We start from the raw sequence: 23,865 nt of genomic DNA on the forward strand, positions 1-23,865 counted from the left end.
GAGAAAAAAACATTATAAAAGATGTTCTATAGCTATTTTAGATATGTTAAAGTCTTGTTTTTATTAGCATTATTAATTGAAATAGAAAAAAATTATAAGTACCAATTTTCAAGCATGAATTTTAGTGTTAATGGACTTTCTACGGCATTTCTATAGTTATAAAAACACTCTAATTATTTTTTAATAATATTTTTTTCTATTTTATAATTTGTTTTGCAAATAATATTGTAAAATCAAATTATAACCATATGATATTTATATAAGTCGGCTAAACGAAAAGATGTAATTCACCTTTCAACCAAACACATTTCAACCAAATCGACAATCATAATTATAGGATAAATCTTCAAATTTATAACATATAAAAGAAATAAAGCACTACATTCATACAAAATGTTTGATATAATCATCAAAAGTGTGTTCTAGCAAAATTCATACCTAATAGAACAAGTTGTAAATTCTTAATTCAAATAAAATAACTACATATATATAATCCTAAAAAGTCGATAGAATCAAAAGAGATGTTTAAATTGTAGTGACACCAGAATTCTCACATATATAGTTGCTCCAATGTTTGTCGTCACCAATCACCTAATAAAAATTTAAAAAAACATCATGATACAACTCTAAACAATAAATTAGTAAATTAACTAAATAAATACTAAATTCACAAAGTTAATAAATTTTCTTACATAGTTTTACTTTATCATTGTCCATGCAACAGTAGTGCCCACACACGAACTACGTTGAGGCCAAGAGGTATGTGGTAGACAAGGACGGATGATCATTGGAAAACCATTTGCCTTCAACGACTTCTCTTGAACCGTTACCCAATCCTGGCAGCGAATGCGTATAGGGAGTGTCGGCACTAACACTCTTTTTCAACGATAGTATGGTTAGAAAATTTTCAAAAAATAATAATTCTGAATACTAAAGGAATAAAAACTTTATTAATTGCATTTTCAATTATACTACTCAAAGAAGACATTTCCACACAATTTTGTTCAATACGCTCCTAACATAAAATCATACTAAACTCGCAATATTAAGATCCTTATACATAAAGTATATCAATACTCAAACGCCAACAATCTAACAAGAAAAAAACGTTTCAAAGCAAGCGAAGCATCGAACATCAAAAATGTCATTTAAGGGGAGGTGATGCCTAATACAAAATAGCTTTTGTAAATCCATTGGCCACGAAGTAAATAATTAATTAATTCTCAAAGTAGTACTACTGACCAGAATATTGAGAGTACCATTGAAAGCAGACACCACTTTCTGTACCAGTTGCTCTCTTTGTGTTCTCGAAAAAGCATCAGCAAACTGATACAGTGACCACAAAACCCTGGCCCTCTCATTCCTTCAAGCACCGATTGAGGTCTGATTCATTCTTCGAGTAGATGTAGACCAAAGCAATAGCATAGTCGTGCAATTAGGCCTCCATCTATGCTCTGTTTCAACCTTTAATACAAACATGAGACCGAACTTCTCATTTAATCTAAACAAATCAACAAAAAACACCAACATCATTAACTAATGGGGAAATTGGACATGTGTCACTTTGACCATCCTAAGCTACCAAAAAGTTACAAAATCTATACGGCACTTTGACTCAAAATAAGTTTTCCAAACAACTAATCTTCATCCATATCATTCAATAACATATATAACTAATTATTTTCAAATCACTTCTAAACATGTCTAAATTTAAGGACATAATTGTTTCAAGATATCTATGACCACAAAAAGAAAGGCAAGACTCAGCTCAAGAAAAATTTGAAGCAAGAAATGTAAAAATGTTTCCAACTTGGAAGATTTGAACACATGGCCGTAAGCCAACGGGTGGTTGTACTTGGAGGACGGAAACATACTTTCCCTCTGTTTGTCTCATACACAAGATCTTTAACCCATTAGCTAAAAGAAAAGGCATAAAAATAGTTAATATAAGCTTGTAGAATCTAAGGCAAGGGCAGGAACCAAAATTCAGAAGCAAAAGCAACAGGGGTAGCCAAAAACGACAATATGAGGTTAAGAAAAATATAAAATTCAAGTCACAACTAAATTTCAGCTTAGAAACAAGAGAAGCAATTGATTTGAATTTTATTTTAGATATAAAGGAAAACATAATTTGAGTTTGTTTGAAATGTCCAAGTAATAATAGGTTACCAAGTTCACGCATATTCAAGAACAAAAATAGTACATTTATTTGGTTCTTGAAAAATATCAATAGAACAAAGGATAGAGATGTGTGTTCCACTATAAAATTGAGAAGTTCATCATAACAAAGTACCTAGTCATATGAATGCACAAAAAAGAAATAAGAAAACGTTTAATTTTAAGAGTCGATGCGCAAAAAGAACTAACTCACAATAAGAAGACCAAATCTCTTATGTAGTTTGTTTGAAATTAAAGGTTGAAACATCTTGCATGCAATTAAAGGTTGAAATATCTTGCATGCAATTAAAGGTTGAAATATATTGCATGCAAAGCAAATGTTGACCTTCAAAACATAATCAAAGGGTTTGATGTAAATAAATATATATATATATATATTAAATGAAACACCGTATATATTGAACTAAACAGAAATGTACATACCACTTATCTAGTAGTCTTTGTCTCCTACAAGATTCGAGTTTGATCCTTATGTAACTGCTTCAATGTGACTTCATCATGCTTGCCAAAACTTTTCTACCTTGCCACCAAATTCATAAGAACATCAACAGAGCCTAAAACCACCTTCCTCTCATTCATGATCTATTCTTTCGATCTCTTCCTAACATCAATTGATATGAATTTGCACTTGGGAGCAAATATTTATGGATTACATTTTGTTAGGACAATGACTATATCACACAAATTCCAGCCAAGAGTCTCCAAAAGACTCAACTATAGTGCTTTCAAATTGTACATAATTAATGCTCTCAGCTGATCTTCTGTACAAATATAGAACTTTATTTTCCACAGTAATGCACTGAAGGAATACCATAATAAGGTTCAATAAGAAACTATGTATGTAAAGTTAGACAAGTATTTTCCAAAGATTAGTTAGGTTTGTCTTTTCTTGTTTTGCTCTTTGTAAATTAATGCACTGAAGGAATACCATAATAAGGCTTGAAATTTACGCCTGAAGATATTAGAAAGACTATCCAGAAGAAAAAAGACAACAATTTTGTGACACTGAGAAAGAAAATACTAGTTTTTAAATGCCTTATCAAAAAATCAAGAATGTTGAAAGCGAGAGCAAGCAAAATAGTACTTTTAACTCTTGTACGACCTTATCTCAATTTGTTCACTGAAGAATCAAGCTCAATCTTTGAGGACTTGTCTAATCGTCTATCTAAATAAAACATTCTCCATAAACAAAGAAGAGCATCACAGACAAGAAGAAAAAACTTAGGTCATGTGGTCTATTCATATTTTGACTTTCAAATGGCCCCATTTTCCGTGGGTTAGGAAGCAATCGTTGAGGAGAACCCAGATGAGGATGGATGATGACAAAAGAGTTTTAAAAAGCATTTATGTTTCTATTTCTTTTGTCAAATCTTTTTTTTCAAAATTATTTTAGTTAATTTTTGTTAATAATTTTGTTTATATTTGAACATTTTAAAAATCTAAGTATTTTTTAACTATAACTGTCAAAATTAATATTTATTCATTATTTCATTACGTGCACCTTGTTTCAGTCGGACATACCTTGTTTCAGTCGGACAATGCTTTTATGTCACCTCTTGCCTTAAGGTGATCAAAGAGACTGTCACCTTAAAGTGCAACTTGCGCTTTGAAAACACTTCAAATCACGAGATGAATGGGAAATATGCATCATCTATGATTAAAAAAAAAGGTTTGTATGAATTATGGTTAATATCTTGTCGATTAAACAGAAATAGAGGAAAACAACCCTACCTTTAGAAACTTCTTATAGAGCAATATCATCTCTAAGAACATCAGCAGTTTGCTTCTGCAACAATAAAACAGAAGATGTTTTAATGAGAGGAATGAAATTGAAACTGAAGCAAAGCCATAAGAACAAAAAACACAAAAAAATTGTAATGGTTGTTGTTAAGGATATTTTTGCTTGCCACGTTATTAAATAACAGCAATCAAATTGTTGTTATTCAGGATGGAAAATTCCATTAGGCAAATTCATTGACATATTGGATCCTATTAGACTACGGTCCAGGTCCACTGTTAGATTAGAAGCTTGAGTAGCATTTTTCTTGTTCAAATAACTGCACCTGTTTTTCTTTTACAATTCCCAACTGTTTAGAGATTTGAGGGATTTCAATTGAGCAACCTAGTGCAGATAGCTCCCTGGCCAACATAACACGTGTCTGGAAATTAAGAGTGCAATTTCTAGATTCCATGACATGAAGAAGCTCCAAACTTAGATCAGTTTCCCCTTCCTTGAGTAATCCATCAAGTAACACTGTCCAGACAACCTCATCACTATTCCAATGCTTCTTGAGCATAGTTTGAAACATACATTGAGCTTTTTGTCTGAAATTTGCTTTGCAAAGCGCACATATGAGAGCCTTATAATCCGATAAGCAAGGTTGAAAACCTGTTGTAACCATAGAGTCAAAAATCTTAAGAGCAGATTCCACTTCCAAGTTCTTACATTGGCCAACCAATAGAGCACGATAAATTTCTTCACTAGGTTGCAAACCTTTCTTTTTCATGCTCTCAACCAGCTGATCTGCCTCGTAGCATCTGCCCTTGCCACACAAGCCTCTCACTAAAGTGGTATAGGTATCGACATTAGGCTCACATCCATAGTCAGCCAATCTAGCCAGGAGATTGTACACTGATCCTGTACTTATACATTTCTCATCAGAACTACAAGTACACATGATTTCGTGTTGGGCTACAGCTTTTTCCGTAAGTGAATGGCTTTCCTTTTGCAATCCCTTCAGCAATATGGCAAACGACCGATAATTGGGTTTGCAGCCAACACCCATCATTCGTCGGCAAAGGAGAAATGCTCGATCAATTCTGCCAAGTGCAACAAAACCATTCATAAGAGAATTTAAAGTTATCTCATCAGGGGTTATTCCTTTCTTCTCCATTTCATCAAGTAATCTTTCTGCATCCTCAGCCTGACCCTCTTGGCATAAACCATCAATTAGAGAACTATAAGTACATAAATTTGGAAAATAATCTCTTTTCTTCATTTCATGGAAAATCTTGAATGCAAGACTTGTTCTCCCATTCTTACACAGACCATCAATAAACGATGTGTAGGTAATGACATTTGGGAGCAAGCCTTGCTTCACCATTTTACCACAGAAATTCTCTGCTTCAGAAATGCGATTAGTTTTAGAGAATCCACTTATCATCATATTATAGGTTCCACTACTTGGAACATTACCACTTTCCACCATCTTCCAAAACAATGCCAAAGCATCATCCACTTTTGCAACAGTCAAATATCCGTTAATTATAGCATTATATGTAACTACATTTGGAGAAATCCCATGTTCCACCATTTCATTGAAAAGAGAAAACGCATGTTCCAATTTTCCTCCTCTAGAAAACCCTGAAATAAGATTAGCATAAGTCCAAGTATCTAACTTCAGTCCATTGCCTTTCATCATTTCTAACAATCTCATTGCATTATTCATATATCCCTGCTTGAAATATATATGAATAATTATATTGTAAGTTATTACATTTGGGGAAGGACCAGCTTTGAGCATTTGGTCAAAAATAGCCGTTGCCTTCTGAATGTAACCTATTGAGCAAAAACCTTTAATTATTACATTATATGTTTCAGTATTTGGCAAGCTGTCATGACTCAACATCCACTCGAAGATGGTAAGAGCAGTTTCAAATCTTCCCTCCACATATAATTGATTAATCAGTGCACTATATGTGACAGCTGTTGGAACCAATCCATCAGCCAACATCTTGTGATATACACCAATTGCAACCTCAAATTTCCCATCTCGCGATAAACCACTGATTAGTGCTGTATATGTTTGAACGTTTGGACCACAGCCTCTCTTTTTCATCTTTCCTAGAAGCTTTACTGCCTCACAAGAACGGCCAGCATCACATAACGAAACTATTGGAATGGTGTATGCGTGTACTGTTGGTTCAATCCCTTTATCAATCATTTCTTCGAGCATATCCATTGCTTCTTCTAACCTCCCTTCACTACATAGCCCATTGATAAGGGCTGAATAAGTTACCGAATTGGGATCACACCCGTCTTTAACCATTCGGTCAAACATCTCAAAAGCCAAATCTAAATTTCCATTTTTACAATGCCCAATAATCAAAGATGTGTATGTAAAAGTATCTGGACAGGCACCATAATGAAAAATATGACCCATAATCAATTCTGCCTCTTGCACCTTTCCTTTGTTGCATAAAATTTTTATCATTGCATTAAATGTAAATAAGTTAGGTCTAATCCCACTGTTAAGCATCTCGATATACACATCTCGTCCTAAACCATCCATATCAAACTTCCCCAACTGAATCAAAAGAGTACTAAAACTATACAAAGTATACCCAAAATCATATGTGGTATTAATCTCACTCAAAACTTGAATGACCCTCTTAACCTCTCCCTCATTCCTACAGGATTTAATCATTAGGATTCTTACGTTATCAGCAGGCACAAAAAGGCGATCCCGAACTAATCTATTCAGCATCGAAACAAAGCAGCTCATGTCATGTTTGAAAAAATGCGTCCTCGAAACCCAGTGGAAGAAGCGCAAGACTGATTCCGTATTGTTGTGCGTATCGAGGAGATTCACAACGTGATGGGGTTTGAGTTTGGGGATTAAATGGGAAAGCTCTGAACTGCGTTCCCATGTGGGACTGGAAAGAATGATGGAGATTTTAGAGACCAATTCAGGAAAAGGGTCAGTGTTGGATGAAATAGAAAGGGGTGAAGAAGGGTGAGGCTGCGATGAGAAATTGGAGGATTGGTGAGAACCCAGAAGAAAATAAAGGGAATGGAAGCACATACGAGGAAGGGTTTTGTGGGGTTTTAACATTTCGGATTGTGAGCAGTCACGAAGTTTCTGAAGGATTTAAAGATATGGGGAGATGGCGTAGGGGGGAATTGGGGAATGGTATAAGACCTTTTTTTTTTTCCTCCCTTAAATGATGAGTTTAAAAAGAATCCTAAATTTATGAAATTTCAATGGATGCGGGGAATGAGCCTCTCGCACCGTCCTCCTACTCCTCGTTAGTTCTTAATGTGACTACGACGACTCTCACGGCTGGCTCATGCATGTTTGTAACTCTTCGCTAGTTCACTTGGCCTCTGATCATAGCAACCTCCAATCCTCCTCCACTTCATCTTCATCAACATCTTCATCTCTATTTCCGACAACGATTTTGATCAAACCCACCGACCCTGTGGGGAAAGGTTACCACTACAAGATGAATTTCAGCAACAAACAAAGGCAGATGAGTGACATGCCATATCGCCATATCCACTCCATTTAACCATTTTTCTTTCAAAGTTTCCCTTTTTAAATTTAAATCTACATCCAATTTTTGGTGTATATAAAACCACATAAATCAGATCTCTAACTTTTGGATTGTGGCATCACCTGCCAACAATGGAGCTTCTTGGCCATTCCAATTATGACCCTTAATTTTCTTTTTTATCAACCTTTCAAGTGATGTGATTCTTAAGATTTTGCGTTTTGTATGTATATATTTTTCCTTCATTTAGTTAAATTAAGATTTTGGAAAGCATATTTATTAAGATTTTAAAAGGGCATTTGAACAACTACATTTACATTTAATCTAAACCATTTTTTAAGGAGTTTTTAGCTAAATTTCTAAATAATTTAAATTATTTATATTTGACTATTTTGGTGTAGATTTAGCTATCTAATATCCAACCATTTTTTCACGATTTTTATATTTGAAAATCCTAAATAACAAACCAAATAAAAAATAGCATAAGAGAAAAAAGATAAAAAGAAACAAACCTCAAATATTTAAAGAAATGTCGTGGTCTTTTTCGTTTTGTTACACGGATCAAAAATATTTTATTGTGTATTATATTTATGAAAATTAACCCTTTTAAATCTTATTTTTTTATCACATAAATATTTGGTATATTCCAAACTTCAAATGTCGATTCCTTATCAATTTTACATATGTTTGAGGTGATTTTGATACATTTGTTTTAAGGAGTTTGTTATGCAGTGTGTTTTGAATCAATAGCTAAATAACTTCCTAAAACATGTGTAAAAACATCCTAAATCATCTAAATACGAGTATAGAATGAATTTGGGAGTGAGTCTTTCAAGTTTGAAAGTATGAAATATTTGCGAGATGTCTCATCATTAAAGGTATGAGTATTTTGATAATATGTAGAAATACAAGTTAGGCCCTAGCTTCTTTCAATATAAATAGAGAAAAATATTAGGAAATGCATCAAAGACACCCAGAAATTATGTAATTTGCTTACTATGCGCTCACATGTTTACAATGTATTGACTTCTGAATATTATGATTTTTTGGTATTTTTCATTACACGATTTTACTTAAAAGGTGAAAATGTAGGTCAAAGGCGTTATGAAGGACTTTCAACGCATACTCATAAAGGATACCATGAACAAATGTTAAAGAAGGAAACAATTCGACTCACAACAAGAATATATAAGGCGTCCAGAGTCCTTACTTATATTTTACCATCCCTTGGAAGAACTAAGCTTTGAGAACACATATGTTTAACTCGTCCATCGCATATAACTTGAACAATATAATTTTAACGAATTTTATCTCTCTGAGTAGTTTGTTAACGAGAAGGTAAAACTTAAATACACAGTCACCGACAATTTTTTCTATATTGAACCTTGAAACTCGTTAGAACCTATTGTAATTTACACTTGGATTAGATGAGGAAAACTTGTAATGCAAAACCTTCATCAACACGTACATTTCATTGCATAAGCATAGTTTGATCTCATCATATTTATTTATATATATATATGTTCAAGCTTGGAACTTGGGAAATATTTGCCTAAAACAAGTATATCATGGATATGGGGTTGGGTATTTATATGACAAGCTTTAGGTGTGTTCTATACAGCTTCGTCAACAAAAACAACATTACAAATATTTGGTATATTTAATACATTTCCAACAAAAATAGACAAATATTGGGTGTATTTCATACATCTCCAATACTAATGAAAATAACTTCTTAAACAATAATTTTTCCAATTAGATTATTGACATTTATGCAATCTGAAAGCTTCACAACTAACATGATTGTCTTCTATGGATGGACCAACTCTTGCCACTATACCCATCTTCAGAAGTTAGGAAGTTGTAAGGTGCTGCTTTTTATCTCAGACTCATCTTACAAACATTTTGTACCCATTTCTCAACTTCTAAATTTGAAATGTTTAATCCCAAACCAATTTTACATGTGTTTAGGTGATTTTCTTTATGATTTTAAACTTGCTTTAAGATGTTCGTTAAGTGTGGAAGTTGCGAGATGTTTGCGAGATAAAGTGTGTGTTTGGATTGCACTTTCAAGTGATTAAATTTCTTTAAAAAATTGTTTTGGAAAAAAATTAAGTTTTCTACAACCACCTAAAATGGATTTTGAAAAAAAATAGTTTATAAATAAATGGTGGGTAATCTCCCTTATTTGTATTAAATACTACGGTCACTATCTTCGGTTATCCTCGCCGGCCAACCTCCGACACCATCTCTATCGACTATCGACTGCCAACATTGAACTTGTAACGACCCGAAATAGTTTTAGGCTAAGTTAGAGTCATTACTCGAAAGATAAACATCAAAAGACACTATCTTGAAAAGGAAAACTAATTTTTTTTATAAAATCAATATCAATAAATGTTCGAAAGCATACATGCGACAAAACCAATAAAAAAGAATTTGAAAACGTGACTCATGGTTCTGACAATTCTTTAAATAAATAAAGATAAACAAATGAAACGAAACTTTAAATAAGGTGTCCAAAACCAAAATATTGAAAGACTGATACGTAGATGCGGAAGCAAAACTAAGTTCCCATATGGCATGTTACGAACCTTTCCTGTCGCTCGCCAGCTTTCCAGATCCTCTATCTCCCTCTACCCACTACTGGTCATGTTAGGTGATTTGTTAACTTTTCGTTAGAAACATAATAACAGTGTCATGTGTCCTAATGGAACACACCTGGACAAGTGAGATCATACAAACACCCCTAATCATGGGGGCGATTTTGTAGGAACATCCCTAGTCGTGTGAGTGATCATAGATACACATTGAGCGAGTAAAACCATATGGACACCCCCTAATCGTGTGAGTGACCCGTAGGAATCCTCAATCATGCGAGTGATCCATAGGAACACCCTCATTCGTGCGAATGATCGTAGGTACACACTCATAAACATGTTTGTGATACATAGGTTCACCCCTAAATCGTGCGAGTGGTCCCGTAAAAATACATCTAGTTGTGCGATGATCCCATAAATAGAATCACAATATAAGTTGAGTAAAAAGCTCAACAGACAAAGTTACCAGACACACCACAGTCCAAAAGCATGTAACAACATCGTAAACTTCATAAACATAGCATGAATATCAATCATAACGTCCTTAATCATGTGATTAATATATCATGCGTCATAAACATATCAATCATCAATTATAGTACATTATGCATCTTAGTTACATCGTAACGATAAATACATGCAAATTCTTAAATTTTTGTTCGAAAGTCCAGTAGTAGAATCACTTACCTTGAGATTAGCTAAAAGTTTAATCCATATCTATCACAGTCAAAGCTTTCCAATGGACAAATCCTCAACAGTTAAGGAAAATTCAAATAGCTTAATTAATAAATATTAAGGGTTGGCTACGGTCTCCAAAATTCTCCAACTAATCAACTTACCCAAAGTTAAAGTTAAAGTTGAAACCAATTTAACCTTATTCGAAAAATTTCCCATATTACTTTCCTAAAATATTAGGAAAATAACAAAACTTAATCCAAAATTAATTTATTTTAGACCAAAAATTATTTGATGGGAATACCTAAAACTCAATCAAAACTCACAAAAAGTAGCTCAAAACCAAAACTAAATTAAGTTTTGGAGAAAAAAAAAAACAAAAGTATTATTTAATTTGAGTTTATTTGAATCAATGGTGTTGATTTGTTAACATAAAAGATTTATATAATAAATTAGCAAGATTTATTGGTTATTTATCAATTTAATTAATATGATAAATAAATTAGAACTTCATCGTCAAAATACAGAAATCATAACATCAATTCGTTAAAAGTTAAATGAATTATAACGACAATCATGGAAATAAGATTTTTTCAAAAGTTGAGTTGGCAAAAATAGACAATTTTAAAAGTTTAAAACTAAAATAGAATAAGATACCAAAATAAGATTTTAACAATTATTTTTAATTATAATTTTCCATATTTCTATGGAGTCATAGCTATTAGTTTCTTAAATGACGTTTATTGAATTTAATATCATATTAACATTATATAACTATTGAAAACTTCAATGCAGCTTTTATGAATCACATTCTTCATTATTTAGTCTTACAGCAGAAAGCACAAGTGGCACTTTCTATGGGAAAATTTTATTTTCAACTACTTTCTTAAAGTTAACTCTTTTCAAATTAAAAAAAAAAAAAAAAAGTTGACGATTGAACAGATTTTTATTATACAATTTGATATTAATACCTATTTAAAGTTTAATTTGGTTCGTTTGATAATAGTTTTAAAAAAATCAAACTTAGAGATTCGGTGGTTCGCAGTATCGGCAAAATCAAACTTAATTGATTCATACTTTGTTAAAGTATTTTAATTAATGTGTAGGGTTAGTTTTCATTTCTCTTCTTCCTAAAAAGAAAAAGATAATTAATTGTTTTATAATTATTTTTAGGTTGATTTTCATAAATTAACAAAACATTCGAATATTTAGTATTCGTGTAACAAAAACGAAAAGCCCATGAACCCGATAAAATATTTTTATAAATTTTATATTTGCACTTGATTCTTCACTTCTCTTTTCTCTTTCTTTTTACGATTTATTAATCATTTCTTACCGATTTCTTCGACTCCTCTTCTAGATTTTCTTTCTTTTATTTTTGTTCATCTTCTTTTTCTTTCTTTCTTCCAACTCCTCTTTCAGAATATCAAGATCGTTTAAATATCACTTTCATATGATCTATGTTGGAATTTATGTCTTAAGACTTGTAGTTTATAGTTTAAACTATATTATATCCAATTAAGTTGTTATTGAGAATATATTAGTGAAATTGAATACTATAATATTGAATCCAATAAACTAAGCTCTCGAGGCTATTTTGTATAGAATTGAACTTTATGTAGAGACATAAATGTGAATCAAGTTAAATTAGGTTTTTTTACTTACAAAATAATATCAATTTTGATTTTCTCTCTTAAATCTCAACTCTTAACTCCAATTTCCATCCCTCTCTCAATTTTCTTCACCTAGTCGGGTCCCACAACTCGGTTCTAAGTTCGAAGAATAACGGGTCAACTTTAGTGGTGGCATCAGCTTCGAATTCGTGAGGAGATTACAAGGATAAAAAAGAAAATGCCACACAAAAAAAAAAAAAAAACGGTGGTAGAAATTGAATTAATTTTAAATAAGGCAATCTCCTCACGAATTAAGGCAAAACCCTAAACCCTAAACTCTTGAAAATAATACCAACATTAGCATTCATCTCAAAATGACATGGAGCCTTTATTAACAAAATCAATTTTAAAAAGTTACCATATTGAGCAATTCTCCACCTATCTTAGTTAGACTAACTAATTGGTTTAGTTACTCTGACCAAACTACTCACAAAACTTAGTAATTAAATAACATTTTTTCTTCAAAAATTTGGTTAATTAATCACATAATAAAAAGTATCCAAATTAAGGCAAAAAATTAATCTAGCAATTGAATTAATTATTTTAAATAAGGTCGGACAAAGTTAGGTGGCTACACGTTGCATGCTCACCCAGGTTAAACATATCAACCAAAATTTTCATTGAATTAGGTCGATATCTTGTAAAACTGGTTACAAGAGGCTCACCTGATTCGATCTTGTCAACAAGTCAAATAAGATATGACTAAGGTTGGAGATTTTTAAGTGGACGATTTACGAACACTTGCTACCTAGAGATTGTAATCAATTTTTTAGCCTAGTTAGCTTAGTTTTACGAGCACGAATGAGAGATGTGAGATAATAAAACTAGCTTGTCACCTAGACATCGTAGGTTAAAATCTGGTATAATGGTTATGCTTAGATGTTTAATCTAGACTTATGATATGTTTAAGTTAGCCTAAATATGATCATATTTTTATGGGTACCCTTTTAAGACCGTCTTAAAACACTTCATCCAGATAAAAGTAGGGTACCTTTAGCTCTAGCATCCCTAAGTGTTCACATCGTGAGTTCCATGTAGGGCTTTAGGTCGTGTGTAGGAGGGGACTCCAGTTAGAGTGTTTTCATAGAGCTTTGACAAGGTGAATAGGGGAAGTAGTTCATAGTAAGTGGGTGAGGGATATGTGACAACACATCCCATTGTCTCTTTCATTGGGTTGCACTATGAGATTCCTATATAATGCGCTTGCATGTCTGCCCTGGAGCGACCTTATCAATCAAAGAGTTGTATAATAGGATTTGGAACGTCGTAAACTCCATATATGGATAGTCTTTTAGATCAGTTTTCATATTGACTTTCTACTTTCAGGAGCATGATGATTCTTATCTATGAGATTTGAAAATAGCATATTACACTTAGAAAAATTATTAAGGAGTTAGTATATTTTTTACCGAAGTAGCAATAACTAAGTGTTATAGAAATATGAGATATTCGAAAGTTAGCATTTTATCAAGATTGTCTTGGTTCAAAGGAGGAGTAATCGACTATCCCTCGGTAGAGGTTATTTTAAACCTTTGAAATATCGTTGCAAAACATAATAATGATGGGTACATTATTAATATTTGCTAAACTAATTGGTTCTTACAAGATTGTAGTTTTTCTCTAAATAAAATATGTTTAATTCTTCAGCATGAATAGCTCAATAGTATAACTCTTAGGTTCCGAGAAACTTAATGACGAAAATTATGTGACTTGGAAATCAAAACTAAATACAATACTAGTCGTAAATGCTTTAAGGTTTGTCTTAATCGAGGAATGTTCTCAAACCCCACCTCAAATGATAACTGAAATGTTCTGGAAGCATATAATTGGTAGGTTAAAGTCATTGTGAGCCTATAGACTTTTTTCGTTTTCAAAATTATTTTATACCGTGTAAATATTTTATCGATTTGTTATGTTTTTTTTTTAAAACCCTTGATTTTACTTTTGTTTGTTTTATGAAACCAAGAAGTTGACAAGTGTTTGATATTTATGTTACTTCTTACAAAACAAAACCAAATAATTATTTCCATTTTTTCCCATATACACGATTGGAAAGATTCTAAACATTACTTGAAAAGCTAAAACATAGTCAAAGATAGAACGGAAATAAGAACGTGAATCGTAAAATGTAGTAAGATGTTGCTTTATTACGTTCCACTCAATTGAACTTTAGCCCAAGTAAATAAGGTTTAATTTAACCAAAAATAATTAACTTGATCTAATGGTCATAATGAAAACATGTGACATGATCATAATTGGCCAATTTATGTCTTCAATTTCAATTTTGGACACATGCCGACTTTTAATTATTCTTAATTTCAATTATTTATATTTTTTCATCAATAATTTGATAAATGATGTGGCAATTTGTGATTGGTCCAAAATTTTCTCATTCAAGAAATATCCCTCTCAAGATTTATGCATGTATATGGGTTGATGAATCTTGAAAAATATAAAGTTGAAGTCAAGCAATTTTTTTAAATTTTTTTCTCAATTAACTAACATATAAAAAGTAATCCAACCATGAATTTAGTACATAAATTTGATTTGAATTTGGTATAATGGTCCGGATATGGTCTAACCATAATTTGACACCCGTTTGAATTTGAATTTGGATAAAATTTGGAATGACCAATTTTAACTTTGAGATAAATAGGAGTCGGACTAAAATTGGACTTATGGTTCTATCCATACTCACATAAACATTGTTTATTGTGTGAACAATGATCATGAATAGATCTATAAATGGTGTTGGCTTGGCAGGGATGGACAGTTAGAAGAGTTTAAAAGCTGAGGTTGAAGAAAAAATGGCTATAAGAGGAAGATGAAGAATATTTGCTTCTTTTTTAAAAAAAAAATGCTTGTCCAATGACAACAATAGTGTTGGTGGTGGAGAATTAGATTTAAAGATTATTTAAACATAAATTTGATAAATTAAGTTGTTCATTTTCACAAAAAAGACCCGTGAAAAACCAAAATTATAATAGCATCGACTCCAAACACAGTTTATAATAACATTAACTATAATAATATGCACCTCAAACACAGATTTTGATATTTTACGTTTGGAGTGCATACTATTATAACACAAACTATTGTAATCCCTATACAATTATAAGTCACTCATTGTCTTAAACCACCTTTAAGTTTTGGAGAAAAAAATAAAACTAGCATTTAATTTGGGTTTTTAATAATCATTTGGGTTTTTAATTATTCACATCCGTAAAAGTTAAAAGAAATTAGGAAGTTGAAAATAGAGATTTTTAAAGTTTGAAGAAAGATAAAAGGGAAATAAGATTTTAACAATTGTTTTGATTTATAATTTTTTCCATATTTGTAGGCCGTCTTAGCTGTTAGTTTCTTTTAGAGGACGTTTATTGAATTTTTAATATCTTGTTAACATTGTATAACATTTATTGAAAACTTCAATGCAGCTTTTAAGGATCACAGCTTTAGTCTCATAGAGGGCAGCACTTTCTATGGGAAAATTTTATTTTCAACTACTATCTTAAAGTTAACTCTTTTCAAATTATAAAATAACAGAAAAAAAAGTTGACTATTGAACAGTTTTTTTTAATTATACAGTTTGATAATCATGCGAGAGTATTATATTTAAACTTTAATTTAAGCCACAACTTTAGTAGTTAGCAATACACTTAGATGCCAATTGCAAAGCTCTTATTGTCAAAATCAAACTTATTTGATGATTATATTTTGTTTCCATTTCTTGGAGGATTTATAATTAAGGTGTAGAGTGTAATCAAACTCATAAATGTAACAAAACACCAACATATTTATGGTATGTGTAACAAAAATGAAAAGCTCAGTAAAATATTTTCAGGTATTTAGGATTTGTCCATGATATTCTATATGATTCGTCATTTATCTTCCTTCTTATTCTTTGTGATTTATTTATCTTCACTTCTAGATTTGTTCTTATTTAGCTCCTATTCCATATTTTATTCTGTATTTAATCATCTTCTTTTTCTTTTTTTCTTCCAGCTCATCTTTTTAGAATATCAAGATCGTTTAAATATTACTTTGATATGATATAAACGATCGTTTATCTAGTCAATATGAGGATTAAGTGGTAAGCATATATAACATACCATAGAGCAAATAATATGAAACATATAGCATAAAGCATCAAGTATCGAACATTGTTTATCGAGTGACATTTCTCAAATGCTAATTGTACAAATGATTTTTATGTCTTATTTTGGAAATTTTCATTTTTCTTTTTACATTTATGCTCTTTCTTTATATTCTTTTTTTCACGTTTCTTTAATTGTTGAGTGTTAAGTAGTAAGCATATATAACATAAATAAAACTCAAAAACCCATTCCTTTCCAAATCCTTCTCACTCCTTCCTCAATCCCCCAAACGCATACTATCATAATTATTATCTCAAACGCATACTATCATAATATTAAAATAGTAGGATTATCATACCACTAGCTCTTTCATAAATCAACCATTTCTCGGAACGCGTGTGAGTTAAGGTGATAATTTTGCATAAGAAAAGACAAGTTTTTATTGGTTTTTTTTTTAAAAAAAGAGGAGTAGCCATGAACTTAGCTTGATGGCCATGTGTATATATATATATGTTTCCGGAAGCAAGGTTCTCAAATCCCCCGTCCAATAAAAAGAAGGAGGTAGCCATTTTTTTTGTTTCGTCTCTTAATTTAAGTACACGTATGCAAATTTTGCCTAAATTTTTACTTTTTCCATTTATTTTCTCATTTCCCTTCGGCCAGTTACAACCCACCCCCAGCCACCATTTTCCCGATTCTTCTTCCGGCGAACGGCTACCCTCACACCTCACTCCACCTCCGGCCACATCCACGAACACCCACCCCAACATTGCCTAGAGATCTTCCTTTTCCAATGAACATCGGCGACCTGCTCCGAGCGACTCAAACCCGCGACCTCTGACGATTTGTTCCCGGGCGACAATGTTAACGAACACAAACCACGTCGGAGATCTGTGCGACGGCAGCTCCAAACCCTCATACTGTCCTACGGCGAAGTGCGTTCCAGCAGCGATGGAGCATCGTTTTCCCTCTTTCTGACAAGGTTTGACACCTATGCACGCCCATTCAGCTTTGGATTTTAACTTAACATTTACCCTCTTTTCTTTTCTTTGATCGACAGCGCATCCTTCTCTTTTTCTTTGATTCTTAATTCCTCTTTGTCCTAACTTCGAGCCGTAGTTCCCACCGACATTTGCTCTGCTGCAGCTCCTGCCACCGTTCGCCCAGGCATTCGACGTTCTCTCTTTTCTCTCTGCCACAGTTTCACCGTCCTCCAACCCCTAGACCCTGTATTTGGTTTGATCCGGTGAGATTCCAATTCATGGGCTATATAACACTTTTGCTTTCAATTTGATTATGATGACTGCTGCTTGATTAGAAGCTCTTGTTATGTATTAGTGAGTTATTTTGGTTGTTTCTATCGGTTATTTGGAGCTGAGATTGTTTTGGATTATCCGTTTTCGTTTCTCTGTTGGTTTACTTGAATGTGCTGTGTTTGATTTACTTAGCAACCGCTTAGAATTAATTGGCCTTTGCATGTAGTTTTGTTTTTTTTTTTGCTTTTCTTTCAACTATGGTTTGACGATGTTCTTGTTCCTCTACTTAGCATTTCCCAGTTCCTCCTTTGCAATTACACCCTCTATGTAATGAATGAAAGCACTCTCATGCTCTTTGTTCTTCTGTTTTTTCTCACTGGTTTGTTTGATTCTTTTCTTAATTTTGGGGTAGCTTAATTTTGTTTTTGCAGCATCCTGATCCAATTGGAAGTGGATCTGCACTTGTCATTCTAGAAGTGGCTGGGTCCAATTGTATTGTGACTGGACAAATCTGCATTTGCCAAATTACTTGGTCTCAAGGTACGTTTTCTTCTATGCCTTCCTGTTTTGGTTGTAACCCTTGTTTGAGATTACTTGAATTTTTTGAGTTTGGGTTTTCTTAGGTTTGTTTACTTGAATTCAGTGTGCTTGCATTTGGTTACCTATTCTTACATATTGCTTCTACTTCTACATTGTTTCAATGATTTTGAATTACCAGTACATGAACTATGTATTGTTGCTACAACTTATGAAAGGTGATTTTGTTGAAAATGTGTAAAAATGTGACATTTACCTTCAGAAAGTTTTAAAGAAAACCAATTTAGTTATAAGATTGTTTGTTTTAAACAGACAATATATTTTAGTAACTGATGGTGTGTATGACTTTGGAGGTAATGAAACACTTCTCCAATTAATTGTTTTGGGGTAACTATTGGTTAGAACCTTAAAGAAATTTTCCAAAAAACACTGATCGTGTAACCAATGGTCGAAAAAAAAAATTAGTCTGCGATTCTAGAAGTTGTGCTGAACACACTCTGATTTGTCTACACTCACCTTTGAGTTTTAGTTTGTTTGGTATATAATACTATTTAGTCCATGATAGTTGACTTTAGGTTTACAAGTTCACAAGCCATGCGCCTGTGATCTGGTGCTTGTGTTGTTATGGTTTTGAAGTGAGTTACCATGGGTTTGAACTCTTTTGGAGTCGCACTGTTTTTTTTACGAGTAAATGGATTATGTATTGTGTTTTGTTATTAAAAGAAAAAAAAAAGAATAAAAGAAAAATTTATTATGAGGTATGAGGATCTTGTCTCACGTTGTGCTGAAGAAGGTGTTAGGATCTTTGGACTGGGGAAAAGTCTTGTATGGGAGTTTCGGGTTTATTTGTTTACTACCGTTCATTTAGATTTCTTACCAACGAGTACAGTATTATTTTTATACACCTTTAGTCTGCAACAGGAATTGTTTGCTCATTAAGATTTATTGTTTTATATTATTTGATTGGTTTAGTTGTTATGTTCATGAGTTTTAATTGATATATAAATAAGTTTTTATAGGTTTTTTCTCATAAAATGGTACATCAATAAGATGATGTAAAGAGTCTAATGCTCTCAGATACAAAATGAGCTAACAAGAGGCTATCTAGAAATACAAGAAGTAAACAACGAAACAAAAGGAACTGAGAACATTAACAAGGCTTAAAAAAGAACATAGGTTTTAAGGAAAAACGAAAGCCTTCCAATTGCAAAAGGTATCTTGAATGGTGAAGTCGTCAAACTTCTTCGATAGGGAGCACTGTGAAGAGGACTTCAAATGAGCTGAATAATAGATATAGTATGTGCTTTGAAAATAATTCTGAAAAGTACAATGGTTTCTTTTAATCCATAACTAGGAAAGTAATGCTGCCCATAATAAATAAGCTTTAGGGTTCCATCTAATGCCGCAAACGATCTTTATGCGATTTTTGATAAGTTTGGATAAGTAATACTCTTTATGTTGTTTTTATGGCATTTTAATGTTAAAATATCGCTGGTGTGTATTTTTTAAGGGTGAGTTGAATGTGGAAGCTATTTATTTGATTAGTGTTTGATTTAGAGCTCATCATATGATTTTTTAGCCTATTTATGTGATTTCATTGTGTTCCCAAAGTTTAATTTCAAGCTTATTTGTATGATTAAAGTGTGGTTTTGATTGTTTTGGTGTAAGGATAATTAGTGTATTTCAATAAATGACTAAGAGGTCAAGAGTTCAATCCAGGGTGGCCACCTATGTAGGAATTAATTTCCTATGAGTTTCCTTGACACCCAAATCTTGTAAAATAATGTGGGTTGTCACGTGAGATTAATCGAGGTGTGCCGGACCTAGACACTCACAGATATATATATAAAAAAAAAGTAGTCAGTATATACTAGAAGAGATTGTGAACATCAAGGTTGTCATGTGTCTGCACAACAGGCAACTCTGTTTAGTTTGCGAGGTGATAAATAGTTTATTACGGTCAACTCTTTTTTTAAAAAATTGGGATATGACGTTTTGATGCTAAGGGGGTGTCAACCTAGTTGAGATGTCTGGGTGCATCTTCTGATCCCTCTAGAGCTTTTTGCTTTATGCTTCTTTATATTTCTCAATGTATATACCTCTTGTACTTTGAGATTTTATCATTAATAAAGAAGTTCATCTCCTTTTATAAAAAAAGATGTTATTTATTTTTTATTTTTTTTTATCTTTGATAAAAACTACATTCATTGAGAAACAATGAAAGAACATACGGGCATACAAGAAAAGGCCCACAAAAGAAGTGGGGACCCCACTACAGGAAAGGACCCCAACGGTACAAAATCATGTCAAGAGGATAGTTACAAAAAGCCTTCAAAATCAATGCCCAATGAGAAACATGAAAATGTACAAGAGACCAGATATCTTTGGCTTCCCTCTCCACTCCTTAAATTACCCTACTATTTCTTTCATCCCACAAAACTCACATAATAGCACAAACATAGGCACGTCAAAGAAACCAGCGTCTCTCTCCAAAAGGTGGATTAAGGAGGAACTCCTTGATCATAACTCAAAACCATTTGAACTTGTAAGATTTCTTAGGATTAAATCTGAACATTGGGCCTCTTTTGGCTTAAATCTACTCTTTTCTGTTTCAGATTTTTTTTTTTTTATTAATAGAGGGTGCTTTGACAGATTGACTCATAAGATCTACTACGCGTCACAACCTTGGACTGTTGTTTTGTTTGGCCTCTCCATTTCTGTGGGCTTCTTGCATCAACAATCCATTTTACATCTTTCTGTTTTTATCATCTTTTTTTATTGTCCCGTCCCCATTGGTAGATACTGACCTGGAAACTGTATTCTGCAATTTATGTTAATGAGGTTTTGGCATATTTGGCTATGGGTCTGTTTTTCCGTCCCTTTGTTCATCTCCTTCACTATAAGTTTCTCGTTCTTGATAGATGTCTAATGAAGATGATATTGAGATCTTCAAAGTTGATAAGGTCCAGGAAGGGCTAGGGGCTTCTGCTTTATCAGATGAGAGCCCATCAAACTGGTACACCATTGTACTGCAGCAAGTCTCAGTATATGGTGTTGCGGTCGGGTACTGTGTTTCTGCATCCCTGCTTTCCATCATCAATAAATGGGCAGTCATGAAGTTCCCTTACCCAGGTGCATTGACTGCCCTACAATACTTCACAAGTGCAGCTGGAGTTTTTGTTTGTGGTTGTGCTGGATTTATTGAACATGATCGACTTGATCTCTTGACAATGTGGCGATTCCTACCTGCTGCAATTATATTTTATCTTTCCCTATTCACCAACAGTGAGCTTCTCTTGCATGCCAACGTTGACACGTTCATCGTTTTCCGCTCAGTGGTACCAATTTTTGTTGCCATTGGTGAGACCCTTTTCCTGCACCAGCCATGGCCATCAATGAAGACATGGTTGTCACTAGCTACGATCCTCGGTGGTAGCATTCTTTATGTACTGACAGATTATCAATTCACATTGACAGCTTACTTTTGGGCTTTGGCCTATCTCATTAGCATGTCCATTGATTTTGTATACATAAAGCACGTTGTTATGACCATAGGGCTGAATACATGGGGCCTTGTGCTGTACAACAACTTAGAGGCACTTCTTTTGTTTCCATTGGAACTTTTTATCATGGGAGAACTCAAGAAAATCAAGCAGGAAATCTCAGATGAATCTGATTGGCACTCGTTTGAGGTGGTTTTGCCCGTTGGGTTGTCATGCTTATTCGGTTTGTCGATTTCTTTCTTTGGGTTCTCTTGCCGCAGGGCTATTTCTGCAACTGGGTTCACTGTACTCGGGATTGTGAATAAACTCCTTACTGTTGTGATCAATTTAGTCATCTGGGATAAGCATTCAACCTTCATTGGAACTGTGGGGCTCTTGATATGTATGTCAGGTGGAATCTTGTATCAACAATCAACAAGCTCGAAGCCGAAGGCAGCCACGAAAGAGGTAAGAGTAGAAGAAGCAGTAGATGAAGAGCAACAAAAACTACTTGAAATGCAAAGTGTTTCAAATAGCGGCAGCGCAGAGAACAAAGTTAGTCATGGAAGATCATGAGGTGTTTCCAAATGGTAATGCTTTTATAGTTAATATTTGGTTGAATTTTGGGGTTCAAATTTATCACTTGTATCAAGGCAATTTAGTTTTTTTTTTCACAAGGGTTTTTGACAGAGATTAGTCGCATTTGATGTATATCTTATTTTGTTAATTGAAATTGTTCTTTTTTTTCCCTTCAAAATTTTACATGGACTTATATACATGTATTTTAATATTGTAGTTGATGATGCATACTTAGAACTTAAAATCCCACTTATGTGTGTTGCCATTGCCATTTTTTTTCTCACTATGAGAAAGTCTTAGTTTAATTTTCTAATTCAATTTTGTTATCGGAGCAATTACAAAGATTATGAATAAGATTTTAACAAACGTGTGCAAGGATTAAGATCAAATTTTTGCCAACCACCTGAAAAGGCTTTTGAAAGAAAGAGTTTTACAAAATAAGTTGGCTTATGATATATGTTTTAAATAAGCTTCTATAAAAATGAATTTCATGTGTTGAGTTAATCTCTTTTAATTTGTATGAAAAAACTTTGATGGCCACCTTCAATGCTCCATTGTTGACCAACCTTTGACCACCATATTCGATAATCCTCGTGGGCCAACCTTTGACTACCATCTTTAGCTATCATAACCAATCAACCTTTAATTATTTTTTAGTGGCTATTTTTTGGCGCTCGATGACAACTAACTTTTGATTGTCGTTTTCCTAGTAACCTTTATTAGTCAACCTTCAATGATTGCTTCTGACAACTTTCGACGATTGTTTTTCAGCTGTTTCCTCTAAAGACCTCTTATCATTGTATTCCTACGACTCCTTTTAAAAAAAAAACATATCTACATTACAATATGACCAACAACCACCAAAGAAAAAACAAAAACAACCCTAACCAACAAGACCATAAATTAAGAAACAACCCAAGCCACCAAAACCAAGAAACAAATAAACCTTAAATTAAGAAATCCAAAAGTTGGGAAATTAAGAAGTTCAAAAGTGGGAAAATTATGAAATCCAAAGGTCGGGAAGGTCTAAGATTAGGTTGAGGGATGGTCAGAGATTAGGTGGTATGTTGGGAAAGTGAAAAGGTGGGGTCGGTCATATTGTTATGACTACTGCAGGTCAACATTTGATGACCTTCTTCCAACTATCGTCAGCAGTCAACCATCAATCATTGTCTTCTTCTACTATTTTTCGACGATTGTTTTTCAGTGACCATTTTCTGACAACTATCACTGCCAACTTTCAATAGTCGTTATATGGAGACCTCCCTTGGCCAACTTTTGGCTACTACTGCGTTCAACCTCTGATCATTGTGGTATTGCCACCAACCAACCTATAGGGATCGCTTTCTAGCAACCATCATCATTCAACAACTAACAATAGTTTTTTATGATCGCTATTGGTCAACCTCCTATCTCTGCTTTTTGATGATTGTCGCTAGCCAACCATTGGTCATCGTTTTTAGGTGATCACTACCAACCAACTTTTGATAACCGTTTTGAGCGATCGTTGTATACCA

At 33.2% G+C, this 23,865-nt stretch overlaps 2 protein-coding genes across 10 annotated transcripts; one reads left to right on the forward strand and one right to left on the reverse strand.

Moving 5' to 3' along the window:
• Positions 1–307: 307 nt before the first annotated feature.
• LOC101222317 (pentatricopeptide repeat-containing protein At5g65560) lies at positions 308–7,540 on the reverse strand. 8 transcript variants are annotated; one of them, XR_970043.2, is made up of 7 exons: positions 6,618–6,894; positions 3,910–3,964; positions 3,700–3,829; positions 2,602–2,698; positions 1,243–1,464; positions 693–876; positions 308–591 (listed from the first exon to the last, which is right to left on the reverse strand). XR_970043.2 is itself a non-coding variant. In XM_031889023.1 (7 exons), the coding sequence occupies exons 1-2, from the start codon at positions 7,011–7,013 to the stop codon at positions 3,923–3,925; spliced, it is 2,814 nt and encodes a 937-aa protein (XP_031744883.1). In that variant the 5' UTR covers positions 7,014–7,540; the 3' UTR covers positions 308–591; positions 693–876; positions 1,243–1,464; positions 2,602–2,694; positions 3,700–3,829; positions 3,910–3,922. The 8 variants fall into 8 exon arrangements, 7 of the variants coding, with proteins under 7 accessions (XP_031744883.1, XP_031744885.1, XP_031744884.1 ...); XM_031889023.1 differs by having other exon boundaries at positions 2,602–2,694; positions 4,242–7,540; XM_031889025.1 differs by having other exon boundaries at positions 1,243–1,501; positions 2,602–2,694; positions 4,242–7,540.
• A 9,479-nt stretch (positions 7,541–17,019) lies between these two features.
• On the forward strand, positions 17,020–22,597 carry LOC101222556 (GDP-mannose transporter GONST3). 2 transcript variants are annotated; one of them, XM_031889048.1, is made up of 4 exons: positions 17,020–17,476; positions 17,555–17,740; positions 18,163–18,290; positions 21,209–22,597. In XM_031889048.1, exon 4 carries the CDS (start codon positions 21,209–21,211, stop codon positions 22,343–22,345), a length of 1,137 nt encoding a protein of 378 aa, XP_031744908.1. In that variant the 5' UTR covers positions 17,020–17,476; positions 17,555–17,740; positions 18,163–18,290; the 3' UTR covers positions 22,346–22,597. The 2 variants fall into 2 exon arrangements, with proteins under 2 accessions (XP_031744908.1, XP_004139859.1); XM_004139811.3 differs by having other exon boundaries at positions 18,182–18,290.
• Positions 22,598–23,865: the final 1,268 nt, after the last annotated feature.

This window comes from Cucumis sativus, chromosome 7 (assembly GCF_000004075.3).
Source record: "Cucumis sativus cultivar 9930 chromosome 7, Cucumber_9930_V3, whole genome shotgun sequence".
In the NCBI taxonomy this organism is placed as follows: Eukaryota; Viridiplantae; Streptophyta; class Magnoliopsida; order Cucurbitales; family Cucurbitaceae; genus Cucumis; species Cucumis sativus.

Bases quoted from the DNA above. Each gene is read 5' to 3' on its own strand.
- LOC101222556 (XM_031889048.1), top strand. From the start codon at position 21,209: ATGTCTAATGAAGATGATATTGAGATCTTCAAAGTTGATAAGGTCCAG.
- LOC101222317 (XM_031889023.1), bottom strand. From the start codon at position 7,013: ATGTTAAAACCCCACAAAACCCTTCCTCGTATGTGCTTCCATTCCCTT. The intron at 3,965-4,241 runs GTGCAGTTATTT...TTATTGTTGCAG, and splicing joins GAATTGTAAAAGAAAAACAG to AAGCAAACTGCTGATGTTCT.